The 20,949-nt window shown below is 48.6% G+C and overlaps 1 protein-coding gene across 1 annotated transcript in view; it reads right to left on the bottom strand.

Moving 5' to 3' along the window:
* The window catches only part of LOC119161143 (nose resistant to fluoxetine protein 6), a 139,167-nt gene that overhangs the window by 24,962 nt on the left and 93,256 nt on the right, over positions 1-20,949 (bottom strand). The window contains exons 11-12 of the mRNA XM_037413495.2: positions 5,028-5,150; positions 2,460-2,580 (exon numbers count right to left, since the gene is read on the bottom strand). Coding sequence (XP_037269392.1) covers positions 2,460-2,580; positions 5,028-5,150 — 244 coding nt within the window. The remainder of the gene's footprint in view (positions 1-2,459; positions 2,581-5,027; positions 5,151-20,949) is intronic.

The following is a 20,949-nucleotide window of genomic DNA, read 5'->3' as shown; positions in this document are numbered from 1 at the left end:
ATATATATATATGCAGTGACTGATAGTAGAGGCAGAAGATGAAGAAGTGCTTCGGAATTAACATGGCGTATGAGCCACACTACGTCTCCCATTTATAGCGTCACAAGAGTCGACAGCATGAAGACTTGGCAGCCACTTCATCAACTGGCCATCGTCATTCAACACCACCTCAGCAGGACGCAGTGGCCGAACGTGGACCACACAAGTGCATCCCAACTCTACAGCATGGCCAGCATCACGACAGCTCCATCAGATGACCTTGACATCCCCATATACACAGGATCAGCGGACGACGGACCCGTACAGGACTGGTTCAACCTATTTGAGCTCCACGCCGCCACTGCATCCTGGTCGGAACGCGAGATGGTCATCAACTTCACCGGCTACGTCTCTGGTGAGGCTTTCAAAATTTACCGCACTGAAATATTCGAGAGCAATGAGTCTTGGAAGAAGATCAATGAAGAAATGATCACCCGTTTTAAAGAATACTATAAAGATCTGTCCACACAGCATCAGCGGAAGGCTTTTCAACTCACCCATCAAAGTTACGCGAAGGCTTCCCGCAGTAAGCCCATTTTCCAAACAAGACCTCAGAGAAAATATACCACCAGCATACCATCATATGACTCTTCCGAAAAAAAATAATGCATTCGAACACCGACTGGTAACTTGCACGTCACAACAGACAAGATAAGCCTCCGTAACCGAAAAAATTCTAGACCATTTCGCCAAAAGAGTGACCGTAAGGCCGGCTTTCCCAAGAGCAAGGAAATCGGCATTTTCAACGTGTTCACCGCATCACATTTCAGATATTACTGAACCACCCAAATCATTTGATGATTCGTGTCACAAACAAGGCCTAGGTGGTTTAGAACGTGTGACGGTAGTTACGCGTGACGAGCTGGTGAATCCTCACAATACCAGCCCACACCCGGACGTTCCAGACCGGATTCTTTCGACAGACATTATCAGCCTCAACACGCTGCAAAAAAAAAAAACATACGCCATCAGAATCACCTCAAGCCATGTCTATTGTGCTCTCATCGTCAAGTGATAACACATGCGAGTGAAAGCACTGCAGAAATTTCGAATCCACCAACACCAGCTCATTTTTAACTGACAAAAAAATTTACCATGAATGATGACTAACAACCATCTTGGAAGTTTTCTCATCAATTTGTCACGCTGCTTTCATCGCAAGACAAGCCCAGCAGTAGAGTATCGACTACGGACTAACAATTGATCACATCATCGTGCAAAAAAAATTAGACTCAAGTTTCTGAAAGATACCCATCTGGCCAACTTTCACAACAAAATGAGTAATTTCAACAAAGGCAACTACACGAACTCTAGGCACTACAACGCTTACTCGAACAAAAACAGTGAACAAGTGAAACCTCATCAGGAGTACACTTGTGGCTTAATTGGAGACAACGCCAATTAAAGAAGCAAAGAAAAAAGTGGATGCCTAAACCATCTTAACAGAAAGCAACGTCGACAAAATTTTCTGTACCAGTTCTCAAGGCCGTGTCTACGATTCAACAAACTGAGAGAAGGCCACAGAAAGCTACGAAAGAGACATGCAGCTACCACGTGTACGACGAAGGAACACAGGCATCGTATTATCAGCTTCGGTTTTCACACAAGCAGGCTGCAAGCACTCGTTCTGTCTCAGCCATGACCCAGAAAGCAGCGTCTACGACGGAGAACTCGGTGCCTACGACATACGACCCTAAAATGGTACAAGGACTTCCACTCTTCTTCATTGCTCGCAAGAATTGCTGTGTCATCAGTAATTTCTCCCTTCAAGCCGTGCTTCTGTTGGCCTGAACACAGTAGCCAGCCTCGCCCACCACAGCTCCACTTGATATCCCCGGACTGTTGCCCTCTCCCGTGAAACGTTTGTGCAAGTTTATGTAACTATCATTCGAAGCTGTAATGTGATTTCCGTGATTTTGTTTTCATTTTGGGACTCCACTTGTTCATGTTTTATAGTCTGCAGCTCGGCACTCCTTTGGGGGAATCGTGTCAAGTAGAAAAGCATTGACTGTGAGCCAGGCCACGTTTCCCGCATATATATATATATATATATATATATATATATATATATATATATATATATACACCTTGTTCTGCTAACTTAAGGTGTTACATTTTGTCTCCTCTACTTTTGTTAGTTTCTTCATCTTTCTACAGTATTGCATACCCTTTGGATTTTTTTAAAATTTGCCGTTACAAGCAAATTTCTCGCAAGAGCAGAAATCGCAATGAAACCAATTGTCCCTTCGGAAACCTTTTCGTGCACTTGAGCTATGGCCTGAAAGGTATGCCATTTGGTTGCCTGCATTTGTCTCACACTGGAAATAAATGTGCGCATGAAGTGGCTGCTTGTTTGCTTATTTGCCAACTTTGAGTCAGAAACCTAGTTATTGTGTAATCCCGTTGCTCTTCACACTCACCTTTGATATTTTACGTTTCCGGAAGCCTTCCAAGAGAATGAAAGCTATGGGCCCAGTGAAGTAGCACGCAGCATGGTAGTGGGGGTAAAGGTAGTAGAAGTACATGGTTTCGAAGAAATTCCTGCAATAAGATCATAGCGCCATGCTCTAAGTCACTCACGCCATAGTTCAGAAATGCTTTCAGCTTTAGTATTATCAAGAAATTTCTCAATAAATTGTGTTGTATTTTGAAATGTTCAGTGTAGTCAACTTCTCACATGAAGCATGTACAAATATACTTGCAGGTATTTTGCCACCGATCTACAAACTGTTTTTTTTTTTTGCGTTGAGAGACCACGGGGCTCCAACTGATGCTTTACTGTTGAAGTTGTGCATGAATGACATGAATGCACTTTAAGCTACTGTTGTGGTTGCAAAACAGACCCTCGTGGCTCATTGGCTATGACGTATCGCTTCTAAGCGATTGCATTTCAGTGAGGGCGGAAGAGAAAAGTTGTAGTCGACGGTGCTTTCGTTACGAGTTAAAAAAACCTCACGAGGCCACGGGTCACTCCTACGCATACTATACTACATACCATATGTACTTTTCAGGAAGTTGAATTCCACAATTTAATTATTTATTTGATGAACGCCACCCCACCATGATGGTATAGTGAATGAGGTACTCGGCTGCTGACCGGCAGGTTGCGGGATCGAATCCCAGCGGTGGCAGCGGTCATGTTCGATGGAGGCGAAAAGGCTGTAGACCCGTGTGTTCTGATTTCGGTGCACGTTAAAGAAGCCTAGGTGGTCGAAATATCCGAAACTCTCCTCTGCCACGTCTTTCAAAAAGAAATGGTGATTTTGGGACGTTAAACCCCACGTATCATTAATTTGATGAACGTGCATGACCTCCGCAAAGTTTTATAATTACGCAGTTTTTTTATATAACTCGATACAACGAAACACAAATTTATTTTAAGAGACAGAGTGCACAACAATTACAATCAATTGTAATTGAAGCCACATCATAGATATTTTTTCGTTTGTGGTAACCCGCCATCCTACATGCATTTTGGTTGTATGGCGAACACTGAAAAGAGAGCCCCTGCTTTTTTTTTGCTCGTGAGCAATATTATTACCATGCCCGCTCACTTCCGACATCGCCATTGAAGTTTTGGGTTGATTTATAAAATTATGTGCAATTTTCGTAATGAACACGAAATAGGTACGGCTAGAATAGTAACGGCCTACAACATTTCAGCGCTAAAAGCTCTTCTGAAGTTGATATTTAGAATGCAAACAAACAGTTTTGATTAGTTATTCCAATATAATTTCAGCTATGGTGCAGCATTTCTGCGTTAAGTTCATGTTTGAAGGTGGCATACGCTGGAGGTTATGATATTTTTTTTGGAAAATCTGCATTGTATAACAATAAAATACACTGCTTATAATAGCGCTGTGAGCGGAATGCAGGCCAATTGCCGCAGTTAGTCGTGTCATATGCGCGCCACCTGATTATTCTTATTTTCAAGAAAGAAAAGTACGAGAAAGTTTATTATCAGAGGGTTGCGAAACGTAGGAATTTGGTCAGTGTGCATGCAAAAAGTTCTAAACTCTACAGGCTAAGATCGCTAGATGCCTTCCAGTGGAACCACGTGGTTCAAGGAGATAAAATGTTAAGATATGGCTGAAATTGTGCCATGCACTGAATTTTGTACAGTGTATTTTCTGTTACCCCTGGGCTTCGTACTATTCTTTAGCATGTTACACTCCCTTCGCCTCACGCTAACGTTAGTCACTGGGTAAAATGAAGGATGCGACATATGAACTAATCATTGAAGTCTTGGTTATTAAAACAATGCTGCTAAAGCTTCCTCTTTGTGCCTCTTGTGGCCCGATATTGCTAGGTTGATAATACCGCTTACCCATAAGATATTCTTTACTTTTAACATCAATTTCAACTCGCTTTCTTTACTAATTCGGACATTCTAAAGCAGCTCCACCTGAATTAAACGAAAAATCAAAATATGTCAGTCAATTCTCATTGGACTTAGAGCTCCAATATTATATCTGCCATTGCGACATGACGTCAGCTGCACACAGGATTTGTCTTTCGGTTCCGTACGGATAGCTTTCAAATTTTGTGTTACGGTATTGCCGACAAATTGATGTTGAAATCAGGCTTTCCTCATTTCTAATAGGTCGCCGATAGTTTGGTATTTTTAAACTCCCGACTGCTCACCCGTGGAAGTAGCTGCAGTACACAAGAATAATTACATAACTACAAATGTTTTTCTTATAACTATCGGAAATGCTATTCCGTTATAAGACAAAGTATTGCTGAGGCGTATTTTTCATTGTAAGTTTTTGTGAGCTAATGGAGGGGCAGGTTGGGCGGACACACTCTCAAAACCAGCAACGTACTAATAGTGAAATACTACATTATGCTAGGACAAAGCTGGTTACAATGGGCCATTCTTTCTTTTCTGGTGAAACAAGGAAAATGCGAAACCATGGAGAACGATCGAGTGGAGGTTTAAAGTACGCAGACTATTGTTAAAAAGAAATCGTAATCTAAAAACTTACGTAACCGATTCGTCGACGACCACGATGAATGGGGGCGTGTCGTTACCGGCTACATGCCACGTGGAAGCGGCACATCCGGCTATCGACAATAAGGAGAAGATCGCTATTGTGCATCGTGGCTTGCTGAAAGAAAAAAGAAAGGTTGGTCACACATACGTTACCTGCACACTCACTATATGTACGGCGTATAATAATTTCATTCTGCTACTCTTTTACTTGACAGCGTTCAGTTTTCTGAATATTGCTACGTAGCTGACGTATCAGCGGTGAAAAGACGACAACGAAGAAGTGGTCTGTCGGTTGCGCGTGCTGCTTCCATATTAGTCGACGCCATACGCATCATTTTGTATATAGATTTTGAATAGACACACCTCGTGTCATTTTTACGTAACATCTTTGTGGTGGACGTGCTGGGTACTTCCCCGTCTTCATCACGAAGCTCCGCAACGGCCGCATCATCATAGGTCCAACCATGTCACAGGTTGAACAACCACCGTCTTCGCCACCTGCCCCTACCGTGACTTCTACATACGTCGTTCTACCTCCTGCTCGTGATCCCGGTGTCTTTTCCAATCAGGATGGCGTTGACGTCGACAAATGGATAAACCGGTACGAACGGGTCAGCGCAAGCTATAGGTGGGACCCGACTCTTATGCTTGCCAATGTGCTTTTTTACCTCGATGGCCCACCGCGCGTGTGGTTCGAGACGCACGAAGCGGAGATTACGAGCTGGGACTCCTTTAAAGAAAAGATCCGCGACCTTTTTGGCGACACCATTGCGCGGAAGATCGCAGCGCGGAATCAACTGGTGGCCCGTGCACAGACGTCGACGGAGTCGTACGTCGCGTACATTCACGACGTCATCGCCCTATGCCACCAGATTGACGAGCACATGAGTGAGTCGGAGAAAGTGGCCCATGTGCTGAAAGGCATAGTAGACGACGCATTTAATCTACTAGTTTACAACAACGTTGCCACCGTCCACGCCATAATTAAAGAGTGCCGGTGGTTCGAAGAAGCCAAGAGCCGCCGTATTACTCAGCGATTCACCCGGCTTCCCAACACAGCCGCGACCTCATCGTGTGAAGCCGCCCGCCAGTCCCCCACGTATGACAACGTCACACGTATTGTTCGTCGGGAAATCGAAGCCGCCTGTCCGGCTCCTCTTCAGCCACCCGTTTTCGCAACGCTCGCCTCTGACCAACAACAGCCGTCAGTGGCGTTAATACAAGCTGTGGTGAGGCAGGAGTTTGCGAACCTCGGACTTCCCTCAGCATGTCTTCTGACACGCCCTGAAGTCCCGTCCTACTCCCGAGGACACGCTCGCCGTTCACCTCCAACAATGCCCTTCCGTAACCCTTCGGAATGGCGAACACCCGACGACCGACCTATTTGTTTTTCCTGCCACCAGCCTGGGCACGTTTCTCGCTATTGCCGCCGCCGTTGGTCAAACCAACCACGTCAGACTTTCTCTACCTCGGCGCTCATGCATCCGACGAGCCGTCGACGTTCAGACGCCACACCCTTCAATTTCTACTCGTCGTCATCTTACGAGCCTTCCACTGACGCCCCTTTGCCCGGTCACCGCTACCCTGACGCCCCTCTGTCCGGTCGCCGCAGCTCTCGCTCCCCGTCGCCGCTACGTCGCCAATCCCGCTCTCCGCCACCTCGGCGCTTTTCCTCGCCGAGCTTCTCTGGACGACCGCAGCAGGAAAACTAAATATTGCAGCTTATAGAGGTGAAGCTGCAATAGCAATGACAACCGAAAATCCTCTACTGACGCTTCCCACGCACCATAGCCTGCTTGAAGTACAAGTCGACCATGTTCCTGTGACCGCCCTCATTGACACAGGTGCGCACCTGTCTATTATGAGCGCTTCTCTACGCTGCTGCTTAGTAAAGATTATGACGCCATCTACGACGCAGGCAATACGTGTTGCCGATGGCGGTACTGTACCAGTAATCGGAATGTGCACTGCTCGTGTCAGCATTGTCGGTCATCACGCCGTGGTTCTTTTTGCCGTGCTAGCCTGCTGCCCTCATGACCTCATACTTGGCCTTGATTTCCTTTCGGCACACTTGGCCTTAATTTATTGTTCGTCTGGTACCCTCAGCCTTGATCTACCAATCTTTGCCGACTACTCTGCAAAGCCCACCAGCCGCTTGAGCCCAACCACTTTTGTTCGCCTGCCACCTCGAGCCGTCACGTACGTGTCTTTGTCATCGACCCCTCCCGTTCCTGACGGTGATTATATCGTTACGCCAATTACTGACGTTCGCCTGACGCGCAGTGTTACTGTGCCCTATACCATCGCGACCATAGCGGATAACTGTGTGTTACTTCCGCTCCTTAACTTTGGTTTCACCCCTCAAGTGTTGCCCTGCCAGATGTCTCTAGCCCAGCTAACTGCCATAACAGAGGACGATGTCAGTGTTGTCGCTGTATCTGCTCCTGATCGAAGCGCAGTCTCACGGTCACCCAGCTCAGACGATGGTATGTTTCGAAACATGATTGGATCAGAGCTGTCGCCTCACCAGGCCAACGCTCTCTGCCAAGTTTTGGCCTCATACAGTGACATTTTTGACACCGACGATCGTCCCTTGGGCCAGACTAAAACTGTCACTCACCGAATCAACACTGGTGACTCTGCGCCCATTCACCGTCGGCCGTACCGCGTGTCAGCATCTGAGCGAGAAGTGATTCAGAAAGAAGTGGCCAAAATGCTTACGAAAAACGTAATCGAACCATCAACAAGCCCTTGGGCATCTCCCGTGGTATTAGTAAAAAAGAAAGACGGCTCACGGCGTTTCTGCGTTGATTATCGCCACCTCAACAAAATTACCAAAAAAGACGTGTACCCTCTACCACGCATTGACGATGCCCTTGATTGCCTCCATGGCGCCACCTTCTTTTCATCTCTCGACCTCCGATCTGGCTACTGGCAAATTGCCGTAGATGACATGGACCGAGAAAAGACCAACTTCGTTACCCCTGATGGCATTTACCAATTCAAGATCATGCCGTTCGGGCTCTGCAACGCTCCAGCGACCTTCGAGAGATTGATGGACACGCTCCTACAAGGATTTAAATGGTCGACTTGTTTGTGTTACCTGGACGACGTGATCATCTTCTCACCTACCTTTGCAACCCACCTTGAACGCCTTTCGACCATTCTATCCATATTTCGACGGGCCGGCCTGCAGCTCAATTCCTCCAAGTGCCACTTCGGTCTTCGTCAGATTACCGTATTGGGTCACCTTGTTGACGCTGCCGGCGTACGGCCAGACCCGGCGAAAGTACGCGCTGTAACAAACTTCCCAGTCCCACGCTCTGTCCATGATGTTCGCAGTTTTGTGGGCCTCTGCTCCTACTTTCGCCGGTTCGTGAAAAACTTTGCGGCACTCGCACGGCCACTCACCGACCTTCTCAAACAAGACGTCCCATTTTCTTGGGACCCTCCTCAAGCTGACGCCTTCTCTCAGCTAATCACCGCTCAAACGACACCTCCTATTCTTGCACATTTTGACCCCGATGCTCCCACAGAAGTGCGAACAGACGCGAGTGGTCACGGAATTGGTGCAGTTTTGGCGCAAACTCAGCGGGGCAACGACCGTGTAATCGCGTACGCGAGCCTTCTGCTTTCTAAGTCTGAACGCAATTATTCTATAACAGAACGGGAATGTCTCGCTCTTGTTTGGGCGGTTTCGAAATTCCGTTCTTACTTGTATGGCCGCCCTTTCCGTGTCATCACAGATCACCACACGCTGTGTTGGCTTTCTTCTCTGAAGGACCCCACTGGACGACTTGGTCGTTGGGCATTACGCCTACAGAAGTATTCCTACTCGGTTGCTTATAAGTCTGGACGTCTCCATCTGGACGCCGATTGCTTATCCCGCTACCCTGTTGATCAGCCCGACGAACCAGACATCGAGCCTAGCCTCAGCGTCATGTCAATGTCCCAGTTTCTTCAGATTCGTGATGAACAACGTCGTGATGCTTCTCTGCGACAACTTATTGACCGTCTCGAATCTGCTCCGAACGACACGTCACTTCGCATGTACGTCCTCCTGAATGGCACGCTGTACCGTCGTAGCCTCCAGCCAGATGGCCCTGAGCTCCTTCTTGTCGTGCCGAAAAATTTGCGTTCAACCGTGCTGCACGAGCTTCACAATGAACCAACTGCTGGTCATCTGGGTGTATCTCGGACGTACGACTGCGTGCGTCGCCGGTTCTTTTGGCGCGGTCTCGCCCGGTCCGTTCGCCGTTACGTGTCCTCCTGCGATAAATGCCAACGTAGGAAGCGACCTACTGTGCCCCCGGCTGGACTTCTTCAACCGATCTCCATCCCAACCGAACCTTTCTTCCGTGTTGGTATAGATCTTTTCGGTCCTTCCGAGTCGCAATCGGACAACAAGTGGGTCGCTGTTGCTATAGACTACGCGACTAGGTATGCCATCACTCGAGCACTCCCTACCAGCACCGCTACTGACGTTGCGGACTTTTTGCTCCACGACGTCATCCTACAGCATGGCGCTCCTCGCCAATTACTCACAGATCGTGGCCGCGCATTTTTGTCCCGTGTGATCGACGATCTTCTGCGCTCTTCCTCAACGCACCACAAGCTGACCACTTCCTACCATCCCCAAACAAATGGCCTTACCGAACGGCTAAATCGGACCCTAACGGACATGCTCGCGATGTATGTGTCCTCCGACCACCATGACTGGGACCTGGCGCTACCTCACGTGGCCTTCGCGTACAATTCTTCGCGCCACGACACCACTGGTTATTCACCCTTTTATTTGCTTTATGCCCGTGATCCGACGTTACCACTCGACACCTTACTTCCAACCACTACAACGCCGTCAACCGAATATGCACGCGACGCTATTGCTCGTGCCGACCACGCACGTCAGATCGCCCGCTCTAAACTTTCGGCTTCGCAAGCCACCCAGAAAGCCATCTACGACAGCCGGCATGCTGACGTTCACTTCTCACCCGGTTCTCTTGTTCTCCTGTGGTGCCCAGTTCGTCGAGTTGGCTTATCAGAGAAGTTATTGTCTCGCTACATGGGTCCTTACCGTATCATCCGCCAGGTAACCGACGACATCTATGAGATCATTCCTGCATCTGAGACCACAAGCCTGCCTGCAACCACACCCAGTGATGTTGTGCACGTCAGCAGGCTAAAACCTTACCACCTGCCTACTGAAGACCGTAGTTAATGTGCACCGAGGCGGCGCTTTTAACGCCGGGGGGTAATGCTACGTAGCTGACGTATCAACGGTGAAAAGACGACAACGAAGAAGTGGCCTGTCGGTTGCGCGTGCTGCTTCCATCTTAGTCGACGCCATACGCATCATTTTGAATATAGATTTTAAATAGACACACCTCGTGTCATTTTTACGTAAGAATATTTTTGGTTCATAGCCCTCCATAATGAAGAAGTCTAGTCAACTTATACCAAAAACTTGCGTTGCAACACAGGTAACTTGTTTACCCACTTCGCTTTGTTAAATTACACTTTTTACCATACGTATATTCTTTCAATCCTCCTCTTGTGCTTCTTAAAACAATACGCTCGGCGTGTTACTACTAAAGCATGGTCCCGAATTATATCGGTTCTAACACTGAAAATTTATATATCGCCACGTTCCTTCGTCAAGTTTTCTTATCACCCCTTTACGCTGTACGCGATTCTCAGCGCAAACCATGCATGCAGTGTTCGAGAAGCTTCAGGGCTGCAGTAGATCATTTTGTTGAGATTATGCCCTCTTCGTGAGGATTTCACATTACTTTTGAATCTATGTCGCCTCTAGCGATAACGCTAGAATGTTTCATGGCGAGTGCAAAAATGCCGACACGCTTCGCCGCTTGTCAGTTGATGGACGGCCAACGCTGCATTCGCTGCTATCAGTGCAATTGTGCTACTGTAACCGGACTTTTTGTTTACCGGGCACCGATTACTCAAATAAACAGCTCGATCTGACCATCCTGTCTCCTGCCTACAGCCACGTCATGAACCCATAATATCGGGTGGAGGTGCTGCTTCGTTCATGTAGCGGGTGCCTCCGTGAAGCCGCGAACCAAGCCCACGTCGCGGAGAAGACACGGACGCCAACCAGGAGCTGTGAACAAGTCTCCAGCAGCAAGGACTACCACCGGAGTACGGGCCTCTACAAGACAAGCCATGGAAAACCAAGGTCATGACCTCGACTGCGGCGACAATAATAACACTGCACCACTGTTCGTAATCATCATGAATCAGCCAAGGGAACCACCAACTTTCCGGAGATCATCGTTTGGATTTAGAGATCTGGCTAGAGGCATACGACCAAGTGGCCACCCTCAATAACTAGGACACTAAAGGGAAGCTCCGTCGCGTGTACTTCTACCTGAAAAACACCACAAGGACCTGAAAAATGTTGCCATTGTCACAGAAGAAATGACCCGCCTGTTCCGTCACACTGACCCATACATGCCTCAAGAAAAAAAGTTCGTCTTCTCATGCGAGGGGTCAAACAGGAGCTCTTCACGGGATCGAAGAGAAACCCACCGAAGAACAACCAAGCATTCCTCTCAGAAGGGACAAATTTTGAAACAACCCTCGAAATGCGCACACGACAGTTCAACCACCACTACGCTCCAGGCTATGCAGAGGTACAACCACTATGCTCCGATAATCTGCGCGAGACTATAAGGGCTGTAGTGCGTGAAGAACTTCACCGAATGTTGCCGTCACGCCAGCCTCAAGTTTTGTCGATCGCTGACATCGTCACAGAGGAAATCCAGCTATCAATGGGTATCCCTGAAACATCGCAACCGCAACCTCAAGCCATGAGCTACGCTGCTGCTACCCGACGCTATACTCCATGTTCACGTCAAGAGGCCGCGCCGCCGCATTTTTGTCACCAGACACCACCACCGTTATCTCCGACGCCATACCGTTCACCCACCGGGCAGTGCAATGCTCCGAAAAAAATGAGGGGCCCTTAGGCTTCGTCTTTAAGAGTTGAACGCCATAGCGAAATTCGGCCCCTAGTGCACCCTTGAACAACTAATTCAATACTTGTTCATATGTATTGTTACATACACACGCACGCAACAAACATGAACACAGTAGAGTGGACCAGCGCTATTATCACCGAAGAGGTTTGTTTTCGTCGTGACACCTGTCGAACAAGACACGTTAAAGGGGCCCTTAAACACTTTTTCAAGTAACCATGGAATGAATTCGCCAGAAGAGCTTATTGCCTCATGAAGTCAACGCCGCAAACGTTTTCTGAATCCGTGCAGTAGGAGTGCAGTTACAAAGGTTTGTCGCATGCTGCAATTGCGTTACTTCTTCTCTCGTCCCGACGAAAGCGCTGGAAACTTAGCAGGAAGGCTGCCAGGGCAAAGAAACAACCGTGCCTTGTGACCTTGAGCACATTTTTTTTTCGAATGCGGGGCTTTTTTCAGTGTGATCGCGCGCGCACGCGTGGACAAGTAGTGGCCTTCCGCGGCTGTCTTGTTAACTTGAATTTTTGGTCACAGAAGCACAGACGAATTTTCGCTCACAACCAGCGAGGCCGACGCCGGCGGCGGGTTTTATGTGACACGAGCTCGTTAACGCTATCGCATTATTACCAGCGTGTGGCGCGCCCCGACTACCGGCCTCTCTGCTACCACTGCGGGGAAGGTGGCGACACCTACCGTAGCTGCCAGTGCCACCAGATTAGACTACGCGGTTTCGCCATCGACGTGCCGCGTCCCCAGTGGGGTGAAAGACCACGTAACTTCGCCGACTATCTCGCCGGAATGCAGAAGACTCCCCGAGGATCTTCTCGTTCACCTTCACCCAGTCACTACATGTCACCGCACCGTAGTCAGTACGCTGGCCCAAGCCGGGACCGGTCGCCTAGCCCGTATAAGGAAATCTAAGGGCATCAACTGATGGAGGTGCGGATGTTGCACGATGATGTTATGACTCGTCGCACTGGTTATGGTGTCGCACTGGTTGTCGATCGCAACACACACACACACACACACACGCGCGCGCACACACACACACACACACGCACACACACACACACACACACACACACACACACACACACACACACACACACACAAAGCTGGACACTCGACAAGTGCATTTTGGCGTCGCCGCATTCCACACCACACCAAAGGCCGCTGGGTTAACACATGCTGCTCCACAGCTGCTGTGGCCTGATCACCTCTGCCTGGTTGCCCTGGTCAAATGTAGAACGCATCGCTGAAAAAGTCCACAGTTCGTAGAGGGGAGTTCCACTGCACCTTGCCATGCTGTTGCACCGGTAGGCATTGCTGAATTTCTCTTCTACATCGCTATCTCCTGACAATAGCACCTCATGCTGTATAATTTCTGGTTTAGCGAGTGTGTCTGCACACTGTTCTTGCGCAGTTGTAGATACCGCATCTGCTCTAGCCGAGAAAAACCTTCCTTTACAATCAAGTCATCTTGGCATTCTGTCATGCTTGGGACACCTGTCATCTCCGACTGGCGAAAGAAGCTGCACTCACCCTATAGCTCAGCCGTGCCTTCCAAGTTATCGCGCCTGGTCTCTCTTGAATCTTTTCGTTTTCTGTGGCCTGACCACCAGCACGTTTCGCCAGGAGACTGCGAAGCTCAAGCCTCAATCACTCCATTTCCCTTTCATGAGCTGTAGCTTCCTCTTTCCACCTGGTGGTCTCTCTCTCAAACGCAAGCCGCTCTAGTTCTTCAGCTTCTTTGCGCCTGGCCTGTACGCACTCCTAACCATCGCAAAGCCTCTCGTCATCGACGCCGAAATTCTCAATCACCTGTATAAATGCGGCTTCCTCTGTATCCTCGCCACATCAATACCTAGCTCCTCACACAAAAGCACAAATCCAGTTTTTTAACTTCTTCAGCTCTATGGTCACCCAGAGCAGACTTCCGTTGCTCAAGCTGCTGTGGAGGTACCTAAATAAACACTGCATTCACGAAGCAGCAGCCAATCTAACCCTTTGAAAAGACATCACCATTTAACCAAAACACTTGGTAGAATCTCCACGTAAAGTGAGCACTCACTAGGATTGATACCAGGAAAGAACACCGTCGACTCCAACCAAATCCCGCCGCTGCCAACGAGTTGATGTGACCGAGCAGTATGCTACATGCAGCCACCCAAGCGCAGGGGAAGGAGAACCCTTGCGAGGATTCTTGACGGCACAAACACCTAATTTATTTAAAATATTACAGGAGTTATATAGACTAGCCGTCGGGACGCACCTTTACTTGACACACGACAGGCCCAAGCATAAGCCAGAGAGAAAGCACTCGGCGTATACACGACGTTCCTTTTATACCTTCGTCCGTGCGCGCGCTTCTTGTCCGACGCCGACTGCAACGCCGATGCGCGTTTGATGTGGTGCACGCAAACGCCTCTTGCGTTGCTGCAGGACGTGGACTGCGTTAGCAGGGCTCACCGATGAGTGTCTCTTGCAGGGCTATGTCTTTGCTCTCCCGGTCATAACAACGATGAGCTGCCGAAGATCCCCCGCCGCCTACGACGGCGCCACAACTAAACGTGAAGAACCTACCGTAACCTCTACGTAGCCCCGACGTCGAAACTTCGCGACCGGAATAAGTCCTGATTAGGCAACGTCGCAACAGTGGTGGAAACCGCCGCAGCCGTGATTCGACGCCATGATACAACCAAAACACCAGGCGACAAACTAGCGACCTCGACATTTTATCGACGGCCACAGCGTCACAGCTCTCGTAGACGCCGGAGCCGACTATTCCGTCATAAGTTGGACTTTCACCACGAAGTTGAAGAAAGTTAGGACTTCTTGGAAAGGCCCTGAATTCCGTACAGCCGGAGGTCACCTAGTGACATCAGCGGGGATCTACTCAGCTAGAGTGACCATTAACAGCCGCATTTATCCCGCAAGCTTCGTCGTACTGCAGCATTGCTCGAGAAATGTCATTCTTGGAATAAACCTCTTGAGCCTCTACGGTGCGATCATTCACCTGAGAGTAAAGTCGATAGCACTATCTACAGAAAAAGCACTGCTGCCGCACACGTCGCCGGGAAGGCACCCTTTGAATGTGCTGGAGCAGGAAGGGACCCTTTGAATGTGCGTCAGCATTCCCGTCGGAACTAAGAATGAACAGACATGCAGGGCGGCGTTGAAGGTGACCAGCACCTGTTGAATAACCATAAAATTTGCGTCGCCAGAGGAATAGCCGAGCTGCAAACAAGGAACGCAATAGTGATGCTTACGTACTTCAGCAACGAGTACAAGCGCGTGAGCAAAGGCACGACAGTTGCCTACATCAAAAAGATACAGGGAGCCAGCAACGCTTTCGTCCTTATCGATTCCGCCGAACGTACTCCGACGACTGAAACCCTTCAAGCAGCTTTCGACGTTCATGTTAGCCTTCCGATGCGTAATAAAGAGCAGCTCGAAAACCAGCTCCTGAAATAAAAGAACTGCTTTTCTTCGTCATCGAGAATTCGACCAACCCCTGTCGCGAAACATCGAATAGTATTAGAAGAAAATACCAGGCCACTCCGTCAAATTCCGTACAGAGTTTGGACGCGAGAACGCGAGCCCATAAAGAAACAAGTTGACGAAATGCTGCACGACGGACATCTTCCAGCCTTCAAAGGGTCCATGGGCGTAAGTGATAGTGTTAGGGAAGAAAAACCATGGAACACTATGCTTCTCCGTTGATTATCACCGACTCAACACAATAACGAAGAAAGACGTATACCCTCTCCCCCGAATAGACGATGCGCTTGATCTACTTCATAACGCTAAATACTTTTCATCGACAGGCTTCAAGACAGGCTATCGGCAGATCGAATTAGACGAGTTAGACCGAGCAAAGACTAAGTTTATAACCCTAGACGGCCTTTCCGAGTTCAAGTTCATGCCAATCAGTCTTGGCTCAGTACCTGCAACTTTTCAACGCGTAATGAACACATTGCTGGCAGGATTGAGCGGCAGATCTGTCTCGTTTATTTGGACGACGTCGTCGTGTTTACCTAGAGCTTCGACGAGCATCTTCGGCGCTTTGAAGCTGTAGTTAAAGCCATCAAGACATCCAGACTCACCCTAAAGCCAGAAAAGTGCCGCTTAGCGTACGAGGAACTTTCGCTGTTGGGCCGCGTTATAAGCAAGTCCGGAGTGAGCCCTGATCCGCAGAAGACAGCTACCATCGCTGCATTTTCACCAACCACCGACAGGCAGGCCGTGCGTCGATTTCTCAGCCTGTGCGCCATTACAGGCGCTTCGTCAGGAACTTTGCCCGTATCGCCGAGCCACTCCATAACATTGCGAGGACTGACATCAAGTCCACGTGGGAAACCCCACAGGAGGAATCATTTAGGGAACTAACACGACGCCTGCAGATGCCTCCGATACTCGCGCATATTGACGGAAACGCCGAAACAGGAGTGCACACTGACGCAAGCAGCGTAGGATTTGGCGCCGTCCTTATGCAGTGAGCTTACGGACTGGAAAGGGTTATTACTACGCTAGCCGGTCACTATCAAAGGAAGAGAGTAATTATTCCACAACAGAAAAAGAGTACATTGTCATCATCTAGGCGACGTCAATGTTTCGTCCCTACCTTTACGGCAGGCCCTTTAAAGTTGTGAGCGACCATGACGCATCGTGTTGGCTAGCTAACTTGAAGGACCCCTCAGGTCGCCTTATCCAATGGAGCCTGAGACTTCGAGAATACGACATTACCGTCATTTACAAGTTCGGCAGAAAACACTCCAACGCCGATTGCCTGTCGCGAGTCCCGTCGACCCACCACCTCCCGAACACCTGAATGAGGACTGCTTCTTGGGAACGATAACTGCCGATGACTTCGCTGAACGCCAGCGGGCTGATCCAGATTCTAGGAGCCTAATCACCTCGAGGGCAGGACCTCCACTGCGAAACGGCCTTCTACATAAAAACTTCTCGCCGCTTGGAGCCAAGTACCTTCTTGTGGTGCCGTCAAGATGCCGTCAAGTACTATCTTGAGCAATATGAGCTCGAACACGTGAACGCGTATTGAAAGGCCTCGAACCCTACGTCGGCTAATTTGCAGCGGCCGTTGTGGGAAACAAATTGGAAAGGGCGGCGCGCTTACGCTAGCTATTGACACTTCCTCCTCGATATTATTGCTGGAAAACGCGGGTTATAGCGTGTCAGCTGCTACTAGTTCCTGTCGGTAATACCAATTCACATCAACGCGCATATCCACAACCAGTTGACCTAGCAGGCTATGAAGCTACAAAAACATCGGCAGCGACGTAGCCGGCCGCGATGCACAGGTCGTGTTTTTGTTGCATCTAGATGGTGTTCGCTGAGCATTTTGATACGCATTCTTGTTTTCAATGATTTTTTTTATTTTCGTGTTATCATTGCTAGCGGCTGAAGGCAGGCGCTAAACTGCCGTTCAACAGCAACGATAATGCGGGTATGGTTAGGCGGGAATGCCAACAGTCAGCGGAAGAGCACCCTCCTTTCCCCTCCAGTTTCGGCAACGCCATTCTCGTACCACGTTTTCTGTATTTTGAGGCTGTTGGTCACGCACTCGCGCATTCAAACTCATATTGCTTACGATAGAACATTCTTCGGCAGCAGACTAATGAATGGGCCATCTATTGCGACTCGAGGGCAGCCTTACAGACACTAAGGTTCGTTATGCAGCACGGGTTACACGAACAATGAGTATATCAGATAAGGCACGACTACCACGAAGCGCTCATCAAAGGTCACGATATTGTATTTCAAAGGTTGCCGAATCATTGCGAAATTGTTGGCAATGACCGCGCAGATGAAGCTGCTTGATTGGCTCATGACCAAGACCTGCTTACGCCCATACCACTTTTGGGAACAGACGCTGCAAGCGACTTCAATCACTTTCTTGCCCTATAACTCTCCTGCACTTGAATACGCCGGGTTTCTTCAATGCGCGCCTGTATTCGATCGACTCAAACTTGCAACTTCGTTTGTCATCCGAGCTCCCACGATGCGCTGAAAGTTTTCTGTGTTGCATGAGGTCGCACGTGACATTTACGAATGCGTATTCTCGTCTCCTTGGAATGGTGAGCAGTTCGGCATGCAACATCTACGCCTGCGAGGAGAGGCTTGAGCACATTCTATGCCACTGTCCAGCCAGTTTGAACGACGTATCACGGAAGCCAAGTGCTGTCAGCTGGATTCATGGCGGCTTACAGGAAAGACGATCCTGGGACCTTGGCTGATGGTTTCACATTCACGCACAGCCACGAAAACCCTCTTGTACTTCTTAAGTACTACTAGACTTCACGAGCTCTTGTGAAAGTACAGTGTGAGACTGTGCTGTGTAGCCTCGAGCTGACTACTCATCCTTTCCTTTCTTACTCTTCTTTTTTATATCTCTTTCCTGTCTATTATTCCCCCTTTCTCCTACCCCAAGTGTAGGGTAGCCGACTAAGCAAAGCTTCGTTGACCTCTCTGCCTTTCCTCTCTATTTATCTCTCTCTCTCTCTTCAGCTCTGCGACCAGAACCCCTCCAGGCCCTGCATGGTGATCCAATGGCAGGACACCTTGGTGTTTCCTGCACGCTCGCTAGGATAGTAGAAATGTGCTACTGGCCGCGCCTTACCACCGACGTCGCTCGTTACGTGATGACATGCCGAGGCTTTCAGCGACTAGCAGGCCTCGGCATGTCATCAGACTAGCAGGCCTAGCAGGCCTTCTTCAGCTAATCGAAACACCTCGTCTACCGTTCCAACAAAACGGGATGGACCTACTGGGGCTGTTTCTGTCGTCAAATTTGGGAAACAAATGGATCGTCGTGGCTACTGACTACCTCACTCACTACGCTTAAGCAAAGACCCTACCGAAAGGTCACACTGAAGAGGTAGGTCAATTCTTTGTTGAGAACACTGTCCTTGGTCATGGCACCCCAGAGGTTGTCATCACCGATAGAGGTACGGTCTTTACTGCTGATTTGACTCAAGCCATTTTGAGACATAGCCAGACAAGTCACCGCCGCACCACCGCCTACTACCCAAAGATAAATGGTCTCACCGAACGACTAAACAAGACAATCACCGACATGCTAGGCATGTGCGTGGACGTCGAACACAAGACGCGGGACGCCATCCTTCCATACGTGACCTTCGCATACAACACGGGCGTGCAGGAGACAACGAAGATGCAACCGTGAATGTTGGTCTACGGAAGGAACCCGGCCAAGACGCTCGACGCAATGCTGCCCAACGTCACTGACGAAGAAAACCTCGGCGTCACTTTCTATCTTCAGTGCGCTAAAGAAGCTCGTCAACTTGCCCTCCTGCGCATCACAAATCAGCAGACGATTGACCGCTGCCGTTACAATCTCTGGCGGCGCTTCGTGGAATAAAAGCCCGGGGAACGTGTATGGACGCCGATACGCCGACGAGGACTCAGTGAAGAACTTCAGCGACGGTTCTTAGGACAACACGGGGTAGTACGACGTCTCGGCCCACTCGACTACGAGGTTGTCCTTGATGACATTACGAACAATCAACGACACCAATCGCGACCTGAAGCTGTCCATGTCACGCGCCTGAAACCGTTTCATGAACGTTAACGAACTGAAAGAGTGTATATTGTTGTTGCTGTTATTATTGTTGTATTGTACTTTGCTATTTTTACTTTCTTACATTATTATTGCACTTTCATCTTCTGTCAAAGCATCCGGACGATGCTTTTTTCACCGGGGGGCAAAGCCACGCTCCTTCCCCAAGTTTTCTTATCACCTCGTTAGGCTGTACGCGATTCTCAGTGCAAACCACGCCTACAGTGTTCGAGGAGCTCCAGGACTGCAGTAGATAATTTGTTGAGGTTACAACCACTTCATGAGCATTTTAGATTATTTTGGAATATACGTCACCGCTAGCGATAAGGCTATATTATATTGTTCGATGGCGAGTGTATAAATGCCGACACGCTGCGGTGCTTGTCAGTTTATCGAATGCCGACGCTGCATTCACCGCTACCAGTGCAAGTGTGCAACTGTAACCCGACTTTGCGTTCACTGGGCACATGCTCGCCTAAATAAACAGTTTTATTGGACCATCTAGGCTGCTTCCTTCAGCCACGTCACGACTCCATGACAATATGCATCGGCAGTCTGGGATATGTCCATAACATCCAAGCAGACTGAAGAGAATGAAACGTTTTGAGCTGAACAGAATCAAATATACCGTATGATTGGTAAATGGCAGCAAAGGCGGAAAATAAGTCTAGCTCCTGCAGCAAAATTGTGAGAGATAGACCATCGTATGAGATAAATAGCATACATTAACGAGTTTTAAGAAAAATACAAATCCTACTGATATTCTCACTATTAAGAGTCATGAATTGTATGATCGAAGTGCTGATCATCCAGCCTGTTATGATGGTAAATATAGTGCACGCACTAGAAATAATAGAAGCAGTCGTGAAACACGATGTGTTTTTGGTGGGTGCGGGGAGGTTTAATGGGTGTGTGGACATTCAGTGGGTGATAAAACTTATTTCACCTCTCCACGCCATGTTGAATGGGTGGTGGGTGTGTTGTGTAGACGTCGAGATAATTCGTCATTGGGGACCCTTGATGGGCAAGGTAGGTTGGTGAGGCAAGCATGGAATATGTGCTGAGTGAGTAAGGATTGTAACAGACCTGAGAGTGAAAGTATGATGGGGAGCCTGTGTCGAAGGTTACAAGTATAATCCTTATAATAAATTCTTTTTGATTCATTGTATTTATGGCGCACAGAAATATACAGTAATCACAAAAAGTAGGCTAGGCGATTTACAACACAGGAGCAAAAATATGTCAGCATGGAATGAAATTGTGGCTAGAAGAATTATAGAGGAGCTGCAGAACTATCTGTATATTGCAGAACGTTAACC

The sequence above is a fragment of the Rhipicephalus microplus genome, chromosome X (assembly GCF_043290135.1).
Source record: "Rhipicephalus microplus isolate Deutch F79 chromosome X, USDA_Rmic, whole genome shotgun sequence".
In the NCBI taxonomy this organism is placed as follows: Eukaryota; Metazoa; Arthropoda; class Arachnida; order Ixodida; family Ixodidae; genus Rhipicephalus; species Rhipicephalus microplus.
This window is presented reverse-complemented; position numbering and strand designations above follow the sequence as displayed.